Source organism: Danio rerio, chromosome 2 (assembly GCF_049306965.1).
Source record: "Danio rerio strain Tuebingen ecotype United States chromosome 2, GRCz12tu, whole genome shotgun sequence".
Taxonomy (NCBI): Eukaryota; Metazoa; Chordata; class Actinopteri; order Cypriniformes; family Danionidae; genus Danio; species Danio rerio.
This window is the reverse complement of record NC_133177.1, coordinates 8,635,001-8,647,951: the sequence shown is the minus strand read 5'-3', so window position 1 is coordinate 8,647,951 and position 12,951 is coordinate 8,635,001. Positions and strand designations below refer to the sequence as shown.

At 39.9% G+C, this 12,951-nt stretch overlaps 1 protein-coding gene across 4 annotated transcripts in view; it reads right to left on the bottom strand.

Moving 5' to 3' along the window:
- Positions 1–12,951, bottom strand: part of dipk2aa (divergent protein kinase domain 2Aa) — a 57,409-nt gene that overhangs the window by 11,886 nt on the left and 32,572 nt on the right. For all 4 annotated transcript variants that reach the window (XR_012386935.1, XR_012386934.1, XR_012386936.1 and 1 more), the window contains 1 exon segment: positions 6,819–7,122. Coding sequence is in view for 1 of the 4 variants with exons in the window: in NM_001007436.1 (NP_001007437.1) it covers positions 6,819–7,122 (304 nt within the window). In the remaining 3 variants the exon portion in view is untranslated.

Here is a 12,951-nt window from a genome sequence, read left to right as displayed (position 1 = left end):
TATTCCTAACCCTAACCCCAAGTAATAACAACGACACACGTTCAGTATTAATCCAAACAGTGGATCCACCCTATTTTGAAAATTGTTTTGGACACAATATGTAAATAGCCTCTTACAGATTTAATCTGAGAGATACATCACAAGCGCTGATCTATAATAGTGATCTATAATAAGTTAAAAAACACAATTAAATTGATATCTTGCAAACTACAGTGTACACGCATGTTCTGTAGGAAGGAGAAACACAGGATCTGGAGGAAGAAAAATTTGCTCTATATAAACTGTGTAACAGTTACTGACAAAGTCTCATACATTAGTAGTCTTTGCTGCTCCTTCCTTTAATAAACCAACGGTTGGTGAATCAAGCGATGCAGAGTAGGTTAATTTATCAATCATCAATCAACAAACATTTGTATATACTGTGGTGTTGTTGTGAAAACAAACTTTAACCCTTTATTCCCCACAGCTGCACGTCTGGCCATCTCCCAGTGTTAGTAATTTTTGTATCATGATCAATCCCATGATCCCTCGCAGGTGCGTTCACATTTTACTGGATTCAGTACTTTATATTTAGCGATGTCCTATATTGGCTTTGACGTGTTCAGGCAAAAGATCCGAACAAAAGATGAAACATTCATCCGAGTTGATTCAAAAGAATCAATAGTTTTAATCAGGGTGCACTTTTTACACTCTAACACTTTCAGATTTCAACCTCAGCTGAAATGTTTAAATTCACTTAGAGCTGTGTTACACACTGCATGGAGGGTATTTTTCAAAAATCCATAATAGGGGCTCTTTAAAACATTTATACTTGGTTTACACCTATATTTAGTAGGGGTGTCACGATTTCGATTTTTAATCGGAATCGATCGAAATTTATGCTCAATTTTGATTATCGAATCAAAAAATAGAATCGTCGATGCTGCCACGCCCCCATATCACATCAGCTTGGCTTGCCAAGCGGGAAAAAACAGGCTTGTTGAAGTGCTTGTTAAACTGCAGAAGCAGGAGACCCGTCGACAGAACTTAAACCCTCTCCTCTTTCAATGAAGTCGCTGGTGTGTAAGCATTTTGGATTTCCAGTGAATTATGTTGACAACGTTCGTGTTGTCGACAAAAAAACCCCACAGTTTTGCAAGCTCTGCTATGTACGTATTACGTACGGTTCGTCCGATAGACAACACCGGCATCGCGATCCTCCGCCCGCCCCCGTTGCAAATCCGCTCGCGAAAAGTACACACTCAGGCCCTGTTTACACTGTCTTTGTTTTTAAATGGCATTTAAGAACGACAACGATTTGACATCCACAGTGGCGTGTGGCATTTCTGAGCAGCTCTCCTTCCTCTCTACCTCCGGAAAATGCACATCACGTGACCACACAGACACAGACGCACATACAGCCTTGCGCTCGAGACAGCAGGTCCAGGCAGTCAGAAGACTGCTTCAATCTTTCACTCACTTGTACTTAGTCATTTTAGCGAACACCTCAGATACGGTTAGCTGGTTCCTGTTGGTTGTGCGTCTTTTTTACCGACGCCATTATAACGACACAGATCACTGCCTATTCACGAGTCCCGCAGAAAAAGTGATTGACAGGTGGTAATTATGTGTGTATCTTGCCTTTATTCATTTACTGTATGATTTGTTTATGAGTAAAACAAAGACCATGCAGGTCAGGTAGTTTAAACGGTAGGCTACAAATAATTAATTGGTCATTAATTAATTAATTATTCATAATCGAAAATCGAATCGAATCGTGCATTTAGAATCGAAAATGTAATCGAATCGAGGATTTGGAGGATCGTGACACCCCTTAGTATTTAGCATTGTAAACTTGCGATGAAACGGACAGAAACATATCTTTGTGTAAACCGATTTAAATATATAGCATGGTTTCCGCAACATTCATTCTTCCGTGGCCGGGCGCCACACCAAAATTTATCCCACCACGGCTAAAATACAGCTTCTCATTCAAAACATTCGGTCGTTTTTTTAAATAGTGGATTATAATCGCACCAAAAACGTATTGAAAGGTAAGTGAATTATAACATCGCAAACTTTTCTGTAACCGTAGTAGTACTGTGCGTTCTTTGTTTAACCCTTTAAGGTGATGTCCTGACTGACTGACTGACATATGCGTGATGCGTAAGGCCAGCAAACACGACGTAGCTTTCTGTTCAGATGAACACAGTTTCCATAATTATATTTCATTTATAGATGAAGGTCTGTGGTTCTGCATTTAGTGACTTTATCTTGCTAGAGTTTATAGCTGTTTCACGTTACTTCAGGATGCAGTAATGCCGCTCTGTAAATCTATTGGAGACATTCATAAATATTCCTAGCAAATCTAATAAATGTTGGCGATATACTTGTTACAGAAATGCACTAAATCACACTTCAGCAGCGTTTATTTGAGGGTGTGCAAGAAAATCTGCACTTAAGCAGCGTATATTTGAGGGTGCGCAAGAAGTTTTGTGCACGAACAAAGAAAATTGGCGCTCGAGCAGAGGTTGGCACTCTCGTAGGCTATTACATGAATGCGATCTTGACTTAATACTGTGCCCACGACATTTGTCAATGAAATAACGCCACATGTAGTCATAGATCTATGTAAAATGCCCAACAGAGTCTGCCACCACAGCTGAAAAAAATCCTAGAGGAAACACTGTATAGGACTGTCAATGTATTAATATTATGAAAAGCTGAGATGTAGATCAACAACTATGATTTATAACTGCTGTAAAATTATGTAGTTTGTTGTTGTCAACAATTTTCTCAAAACAGGCTTGGGCGGTATCCAAATTTTGAGACCGTCAAACCGCCTCCACATTTTACCCCGGTATCCGGTATTACCGGCGTAATAAAAAAAAATTATGACGTAAGGCTCAGACAGCGTCACCAAACTGTTGGCTTGAGCCTAAACCATTCAGAAACTGAATACTTTCTATGCAATCTTAGGCTCGCGGAGAGAGAGAGAGAGAGAGAGAGAGAGAGAGAGAGAGAGAGAGAGAGAGAGAGAGAGAGAGAGAGAGAAGCGAAGCGAAGCGACGCACAACACCCCTCTCTCTCTATATCTCTCTCTCTCTCTCTTACACACACACACATCTCTCCCGCGATTTATTCAGAAGTTTACTCTCACACCGTAAGAAATCTGGCCGGCTCCCGCGGTACAGCAGCGGGAATGCAGAGCTGTAATCGGGCCATAAAAATTATACCGATAGGTCCCGAGACCGACAGGTACATTTTGATTGACAGCTTTATTAAGTCGAACCCGTTTACAGCCCGACATTATTCAAGTGTGCTCATGCACACAGCACTAATGCATTTTTTTCAAGAATGAGTCATTTATATGTTTTAACATCATTTATTCGTAACAAACGTATACTATAGGCCACTTGAAAGTTGGAACAAATAAAATAAGTCCTCTGAAACATCGTAACATCTCAGCACTCTAACACTTTGCCTTTAAATTGGCTAACACAATTAAAAAAGAAATCTTGCTTAACAAATCAAATTAAAATAAACTCTAAATGATGACGGGTATTTTGGCAATAATGAAATTTAGTTAAAGGCTGTGCAAGAATTGTTTCTCCATTTCTCTTCACAATCTGGCATTAGGGCGGCCGTGAAGCTGAATATTAAAAGAATAATGCCACCATTAGCCTGTATACTCTGTCTAAATTATGATTATATGGTTTAATTAACATTTATTTATAATTTTGAACCCTGTACTCACCAAGATTAGGCTACGTGTGTTTGTGGAGGAACATTATTAAATCCACTGGCTTTAGCGCAGTCTTGCGCTCATGTGCGTCCAGCAGCTGAACACCCTTTCCTGCGGCTACAGGTCGAGATGCAGAGTTCTGATCCGGCTGATTTTGCAAGTTTTAGGTAGGCTTGTTTGTTCATCTTCTACCAGTCAGGAACATGCATTTAATTTGCCATGACAGCAGTTTTAGGGTAGCGAGTGGCCTCGTCATTTTACCTGCCTTCTTGCGGTTTAGGGCTCTACCGTAATACGCAGTGTATGAGCGACCGCGAAATACCTGCGGCTGGAATAACCGCTCCTTATGAGCTAGTGACTGGCTTGACCGCCGTCAAAATTATCTTTTTTTTACTACTTCGTCATCATTTGCTTCACCTTTGCAGGGATGGATTTTAATGCAGGTATTTGGATTTTTTCGGGTCTCGCCGGGTTCGGGCAAAGATCTTTAGCTCTAATGCAGACCTCTCGTTCATATTAAAAACGTCTCCCTTCTATTCAGTCGAAACTCCCAAACTGCAGGACACTTTGGAGCGCCACTCGTCACGTCACTTCTCCCTCTGCCTCCCTCTCACCCTCTCCCCCTCCCTCTCCCTCTTTCTCTCTCTCTCCTCCACACTGTCCCGTGATGGCAACCACACATACGTTTTTGTAGGCATTAAATAAAGGATATTTAATATTTTATGACGGTATAACGGTATTGAAACTCACACCGTTTCTATTTTTAGATCCCGCGGTATACCATAATACCGTAATACCGCCCAAGCCTAAAACACACAGAGAATATATCGAATGAAACCACCTCCATATGCATGGAAATCATTTCTGAAAACCATCACGTTTCCAATTAACGTGCTGAGATATTTAAAGCAGATTTAATTCAATTTAAAATATGAATAAAAACCCATCTATCCGATGTCCTCCATAAAATGACCTTGATGCCAAAACAGGTCCAGTGAAGTGCTTTGACATGAACCGCACATCAATTCAGCATGAAAATATAGAAAAAAAAGAAAATAATCTATCATTTCAGAAAGACCCATCTGCTGACACACACACACACACACACACACACACACACACACACACACACACACACACACACACACACACACACACACACACACACACACACACAAGCTCTATTCAGACAAATGCTGGCAGGCTGAAGCAAATAGCCATTGTAATGTAGCACACATGCTCCAAGTTCATCCGCCAGCCCAGTTTGGCCTCGCTGGATGGCAGATCCACTGGCACACATACTTGGTCCAGCGCTGCACCCGTCCATGCCAACTCGCTGCCGTCTAAAATCAAAAGTGCAGCTTTGGGCCACATCCATCTGTTGCAATGCGAAACACTTACTCAAACATTAAACTAGAATTTAAATCCCACGCATTATCATATTAGGAGCTTTACCAGGGTCAGGCATTTAATTTTCCATTCATTTTTGGTCTTTGTAAAGGCAATTTGTATAATTACCTTATAAAAATGATTCTTTGTTGACTATTATGTTGAACCAATTACTATAATCTATTATGAAACTACAGACTACCACCAGTCAAGCTGAATTAAAGGAATAGTTCACCAAAAAATGAAAATGATTCCATAATTTACTCACCTTAAAGCCATTCTTGGTCTATAATATGACATGTTTTTCTGTCAGGCAAACACTGCCGGAGTAGTTTTAAAAAGCCCCTATTATAAGTTTTTAAAAAATGACCTGAAACGTCTACTTTAGCCAATCAGAACACTCAGGCGCATTCACATCCGTGCTGTTCATGAAAATAAAAGCCTGTGAATATTTTTCCAGACACATTTAGCTGCGAGATGTTAGTCGGATCATGTTTCTATGTTCATTCTTAATGCCAACTGTGTAAATAATTATCGATAAGATGCTTATGATAAGCCGTTGTTTCTTTACCTTCAAGCTCTGCTTCCTTAAGTTGCATGACGCGTTGCGCTTGCACGTGAAGCAGCCGGTAAGCGCCAGCACACACACATATTATGAACATCTCGACATGCAACAGTGTTTCTCTATATGCCTTCATCGAAGTTGTTCACAATACTGATCCATTCATAGACTACATTATACAGTAATGTGGTCAAATGTTTACAAATACAAGCGCAGCCGTTTAGAGCTCATTTCTGGTTAATGATGTCAAAAATAACCGATATTTTGGAATGGATGTGGTGAAATAGAAAATTCCGTAACGCCCTTGCCTGTATGATCAACGCTTTTTTTGAATCTACCGATAAAGTAGTTCCGGAAATTTTCTATATATTTACTGTTATCACTGTGTGAAAGGGGCTATTTTCTAAGAGGTTAGTGTATTGTACTCTGTGACTGTGCTTGGTCTTTCTTTGATGCTGATAAAACCACCACATCGAACCTGTAACTCTTTTATGAAATAGTAGTAAATCACAGTTTAAACCAATTTGGATCAGAAGAATTGCAATTCGATTTTTTTCTACAAATCATGCAGCCCTAAAATAATGCCAGATTTTTCAGTTTTGGGTGAACTATCCCTTTAATCATGACAGTTGAATTAGGGCTTAATTGTGCAAGAACCATTTATTCCAACCTTATCTGCAGTTTTAGAGTTGGTTTTATGCACTCTTGATTAAATTATTTCCTCAAGCCCTAGTTAATTTCTGACCCTGGGCTCTATTGAGTTCCAGAAAAGCGGTCGGTGTAGAGTTCTTCCGGACAGGTATAGATTTCTTAAAAGTCCCAAAAAAAGAAACAGCAATGAGACTTTAATTACTAGCCTGGGAGCATGTGGAGGCCAATGCAGGATTCCACCTGGTCTGTGAGACTGTGATAATTCAGTTTAAGAAACATTTATGTTGACGGGGAAAGCAAAGTACAGTAACAAACAGGTCAGAAAAACAGGTGCTTCAGCCCATAGGAGGGAAAAACCGAAAGTGGGTCAGAATATTTAAGTTGACACACACACACACACACACTCTAACCTGGATAACAGCTTCCTGTGGAATTTATTCATGTCGTAAAGCAAACCTTGCACAGAGATGCAGGGATGAGGTCATTACTTACTCTGCTTCACCAATCTTTTGTCCACCACGATCACGTTTTCAGCATCGATGACGATGACTTTTCCATCACGGGGCCCGACTGCGAAATTGTCGAAGCTGACGTCCAGGAGGTAAAGGGCGAAGTCAAAGTCATTGTTGGTCAGCTGCTCGGCGATGTCCATCAGCTGCTTGGCAAGATCTACTCTTTTCTCCCAGGGCGCATTGTAGAAGCTCCAGAGCTCCTCGCCCACGTAATTCACCGCCACCATCCGGCCGCAGGCCCCCAGGTATTTGGCGAACGGCCAGCCCTCATCTGAGGGAAAACTCTGCAGAGAAACACGAGGACAGAGGCAAAGTGAGAAAGTGCTGCACTGCTCACAAACACGATAAAGAAGAAAACACAATGATCTCACAACATTTTGAACAAAAGATGCGCATTAAAACCCACATAAACCGGAAGCTGCGACCATTTTTTTTTCTAAATTGTGATGTAGCACAATTCTTATTGGATGAGACTGACAAATTATATTTTATTCTCTATCTTTTGTTTTTACTGAGGTTTATACCTGGCTTTGTTGTATACCTTTATTGTATGTTTGTTGATAATAAAAAAGGCATTTCTGGAGAAAGTCTTATGCTGTGTTCATACCAAATGCGGAACATGCGGATAAATTTCGATATATGCACGTAAATAGACGCATGGACATTTTGAGGTTACTCGCTTCATTTGTGCGTCAAATCAGCTTCATTCGCGCGTCAAACCAGCTTCATATTATATTAGCCGGCAGCTAGCTCTCTGCAACTCTCACATGGTCGCCCACTGAAGCTAAGCAGGGCTGCGCCTGGTCAGTACCTGGATGGGAGACCACATGGGAAAGCCAGGTTGCTGGCGGAAGTGGTGTTAGTGAGGCCAGCAGGGGCCGCCAAAACTGCGGTCTGTGTGGGTACAATGCCCCAGTATAGTGACGGGGACTCTATGCTGCTCAGTGAGCGCCGTCTTTCGAATGAGATGTTAAACCGAGGTCCCGACTCTCTGTGGTCGTTAAAAATCCCAGGATGTCCTTCGAAACAGAGTAGGGGTTTAACCCCGGCATCCTGGCCAAATCTGCCCACTGGCCTCTGTCCATCATGGCCTCCTAACCATCCCCATATTCCAATTGGCTTCATGACTGTCTCCTCTCCACTAATCAGCTGGTGTGTGATGTGCGGTCTGGCGCAAAATGGCTGCTGTCGCGTCATCCAGGTGGATGCTGCTCACTGGTAGTGGATGAGGAGATTCCCCCCATTGTGTAAAGCGCTTTGAGTGCCCAGAAAAGCGCTATATAAATGTAAGGAATTAATTCATTCGCACATCAAATCATCTTCATTCGCGCGTCAAATTCACTGAGCAATAGACGAGGATTCGCGTCATGGGTAGGGTTTCTGTCTGCCCGGTGACTAGCTTCGTTGCTAAATGGCTAACATGGATTTTATTGAGAGAATAACTGTGTTTATGTGCTTTATGAAGGTTGAAAAAGAGCATTGATTTGTTTGGAGCCATGTCTGAGTGCAATAGATAATTTTAGAGGTGCACCCAGCTCATCAACTCCTCCAGAAATTATACCTGGATGATGGAAGCTTTCAGCAAAGCTTCTGACTGAGCCGAGCCCAGTTTGATGAACTGTTGTCGGTGCCGGCAGGAGGATTTTCCCCCGGGACACCAACAACAGGCGATACATCATACTCCCGCCTCCACAAGAGCAAGCTCCTCATTGGTTTTCGCTGCTTCATTCGCGCGCATCGCGCCACAAGATCTATAAAGTCTATTCGTGACTTAACATGTAAATCACTCACGCTTGACGCTTCTTCCGTATCTGGTTTAAAATATTTATGTTAGTCCAGTAAAAAGAGTAAAAGTATAGTAAAAGCAGTTTACATAGGACTAATATAGCATGTCAATATAATTAGCCCCCCCTTAAGAATTTACAGAACAAACCACTGTTGTCCAATGGCTTTCCTCATTTTCTGTAACAACCTATAGTTAATTATTTAAATTGAACTTTAATACTAGCATCTTGCGAAAATACTAGTAAAATATTATGTAAATTATATAATATTATGTCATTATGGTAAAGTCATAGGAATTGGTTATTAGAAATGAGTTCTTAAAACTGTTGAAAACAAACTCTGTTAAACAACACTTATACATATTTAATGAAATATATATTTTTAAACTTCACAAGAGGGCAAATAATTTAGTCTTTAACTTTATGTCTATTTATACCCTCCAATGCCCTCTAGAAAGTCTGAAATGACTATAGAAATGGGCCACTTGTTCAATAAAATGCCAAGCTCTAGGGACATTCCTAGCAAAACAAACATTTGTCATGACCTGTCAGTCACTCAAAAGCATCTCGCTATTCAGCTACATAATTTATAAGATAGCCAAGTTAGATTTCTTGAAACCTTTCTTTTCCTTTATTTTGAGATTTTTTTTTTTACATTTAACACCGTTTAATATATACACATCTATATTTTAAATACTGTACACCCTTTTAAGTAATGAGCTGTTCATCTTCTGTGATTGTGATTCTGAGAACAGTGATATGTCAATTGCATCCACTCCCACATAAAAAAAATACTAGCAATAGGTTTCTTGATCTATATTATAAAAAATAGCCTATTTAAATTCTGTAGTTGCTATGGTATCACAACAACTATAGACATAACCCAATACTGAAAAACTATTTTAAAAAACACAATAATACTTATTACAAATTACTATAGTATTTCTCATGAGGTCATATATCTGCGATACAAAACGTGATGACGTTTTCAGGCAGCAAAATGGCGAGATTCGAGAATTGTCCAACTTCTGATGTATTTTTTGGATCCCTCCTCTTACTGCAGACACCTGCTCTCGTCTGCACTGGAGTCAAGGCGAGGCGGATCTCAAACAAGCCTAATATCTGTTAGCTGTCAAAACAGCTGGAGGAAGGCATGGGTAATTTACTAATTTACCTCCAGCCTATATCCCAGACAGATGTAACCTGAGAATTGAACTGAAAACAAACAGGAAGTGCATTTTCAGATTCTGATTTTTGATTACAAGGGCAAACATTTAGTTTTTCTTAATGACATGCACTGATGAATTGTTCACCGCAAAACTAGCAATGTGAGCTAACAAAATTAACATGGTTAGGTTTGATTTCATTTACACTTTAAATATTGATAACCTGTACAGTCATTAGCTTGGGGCAAAGTAGTTGTACCAAACTTTCCTTTTTTATAGTGCTGTGGATATTCGATAACCCCATTTCAAGTTGAGTCATTAAAAATGGAGCGACCATTAAAGTTTAATCTCAGGGATTCAAATAATTTAGAGGACAAAACACAGCATTCGGCAATCAGTCGCAGCCTTCAACATCTGCCCTCTGTGGTCTGGACTGAAGAGATGGAGGGGAGGAGTCCGTCTTACGGTTTGGGGAAAAAGTCATATATATGCGGTAAGGCCAGCAATGTTTAAAGGGTCCTGAAACCCCAAAACACATTTTTTATTTATGTTGACAGTCATATATGTGTCCCACGCTACTAAAAATACTATTAGGAGATTCATGCCAAATTAATCCAAATCATCTGGTGAAATTGTATTCACATGGCAATATACATCACATAAATACAAAACATCGTAATGTCAGATTTTTCCAACATCGCGCAGCCCTAATTCAAGTATACAGATATTTGTTAAACTAATTTCCATGACTTTGTAAAAACTGTGGGTTTTTCTGTTTTTTAAAAACTTTTCCATGACTGTATGAACCCTGCTTTTGCCTTGACCAGCTCAATAGGCACCAACATCATAATAAAAATAAATAAAGACTACGCTTAGGATTTTTTAGACTTGGATGCTATTTTTCTATAACGAATCAAAGATTTTGGGTGACACAGTGGCGCAGTGGGTTACCATGATCCCCTCACAGCAAGAAGGTTGCTGGTTCGAGCCACGGCTGGGTCAGTTGGCATTTGTGTGTAAAGTTTGCATGTTCTCCCTGTGTTCGCGTGGGTTTCCTTCAGGTGCTCCGGTTTCCTCCACAGTCCAAAGATATGCGCTTAAGGTGAATTGAATAATGTAAATTGGCCGTAGTGTGTGTGTGTGTGAGAGAGTGAATGCAAGAGTGCATGGGTGTTTCCCAGTGTTGGGTTGCAGCTGGAAGGGCATCCGCTGTGTAAAACATGTACTGGAATAGTTGGCGGTTTATTCCACTGTGGGGAACCCTGATTAATAAAGGGACTAAGCATAAAAAAAATGAAGGAATGAATCAAACACTTTATGGTGCAGCTACTGCACATCGAAAACAAAATGAGAACCATTTCTAAATGTATTAACTGTTATTTATTTAGTATACAAAGACTAGCCAGTAAATGTCACTTTTGGCCTTCAGAGCAGCATCAAAAACAGAACTAACATAAAATTTTATATATATATATATATATATATATATATATATATATATATATATATATATATATATATATATATATATATATATATATATATATATATAAAGGGTGTCACGATCCTCCAAATCCTCGATTCGATTACATTTTCGATTCTAAAGGCACAATTCGATTCGATTTTCGATTATGAATAATTAATTAATTAATTAATGACCAATTAATTATTTGTAGCCTACCGTTTAAACTACCTGACCTGCATGGTCTTTGTTTTACCCATAAACAAATCATACAGTAAATGAATAAAGGCAAGATACACACATAATTACCACCTGTCAATCACTTTTTCTGCGGGACTCGTAAATAGGCAGTGATCTGTTTTGTTATAATGGCGTCGGTAAAAAAGACGCACAACCAACAGGAACCAGCTAACAGTATCTGAGGTGTTCGCTAAAATGACTAAGTACAAGTGAGTGAAAGATTGAAGCAGTCCTCTGACTGCCTGGACCTGCTGTCTCGAGCGCATGGCTGTGAGTGCGTCTGTGTCTGTGTGGTCACGTGATGTGCATTTTCAGAGGCAGAGAGGAAGGAGAGCTGCTCAGAAATGCCACACGCCACTGTGGATGTCAAATCGTTGTCTTCTAAAATGCCATTTAAAAACAAATACAGTGTAAACAGGGCCTGAGTGTGTACTTTTCGCGAGCGGATTTGCAACGGGGGCGGGCGGAGGATCGCGATGCCGGTGTTGTCTATCGGACGAACCGTACGTAATACGAACATAGCAGAGCTTGCAAAACTGTGTTGAACGTTGTCTACATAACTCACTGGAAATCCAAAATGCTTAAACACCGGCGACTTCATTGAAAGAGGAGAGGGATTAAGTTATCTTGACGGGTCTCCTGCTTCTGCAGTTTAACAAGCATTTCAACAAGCCTGTTTTTTCCCGCTTGGCAAGCCAAGCTGACATGGGGGCGTGGCAGCAACGACGATTCTATTTTTTGATTCGATAATCGAAATTGAGCATAAGTTTCGATCGATTTCGATTAAAAATCAAAATCGTGACACCCCTAATATATATATATATATATATATACACATATATATACATATATATATACACACATACATATACATATACACACACACCCATACCCTCACATAACAACACAAGAGATCTATAATAATCTCAGGCAATGTTTACAGTAATACATTTTAGTTTTAAAATGCATACGTTTAAAACGCTACAGTTACGGCATTCATCCACACTACGCCAGAGATTTCGATCGCCGAAACGGAGCTTTTTAAAAACGTTATAGTTTGACAACGCCGCTGCTTTGTGTCAGTGAGGATGAGGGCAAACGGAGAAATCAGAAAACGGAGGAAGGGCTGCAGACATTCGATCTGATTGGGGCTTTTTCCTCGATTTTAGGTAGGGTACACAAAGTTCAGTCTTGCATGCTCTTCTTGTAAGTTCAGACTTCAAAAGTTTGATTAGGAAATACAAACTCCCAAGGACACGTCAGGTAAATCTTCAAAGGGAACAGTTTACTTTGTAACCTCATTCACATCACCCTGGCTACGATGTTTCACTTTGACAATAAAATAATTGACAATATACATATTTATAACAAAACGGAGCCTATAACATAACTGCCTCCTTTCATTCTCATTGCAAACACGAAACATACTCTCTCTTTTCCAGAATATCAAATTTAATAATC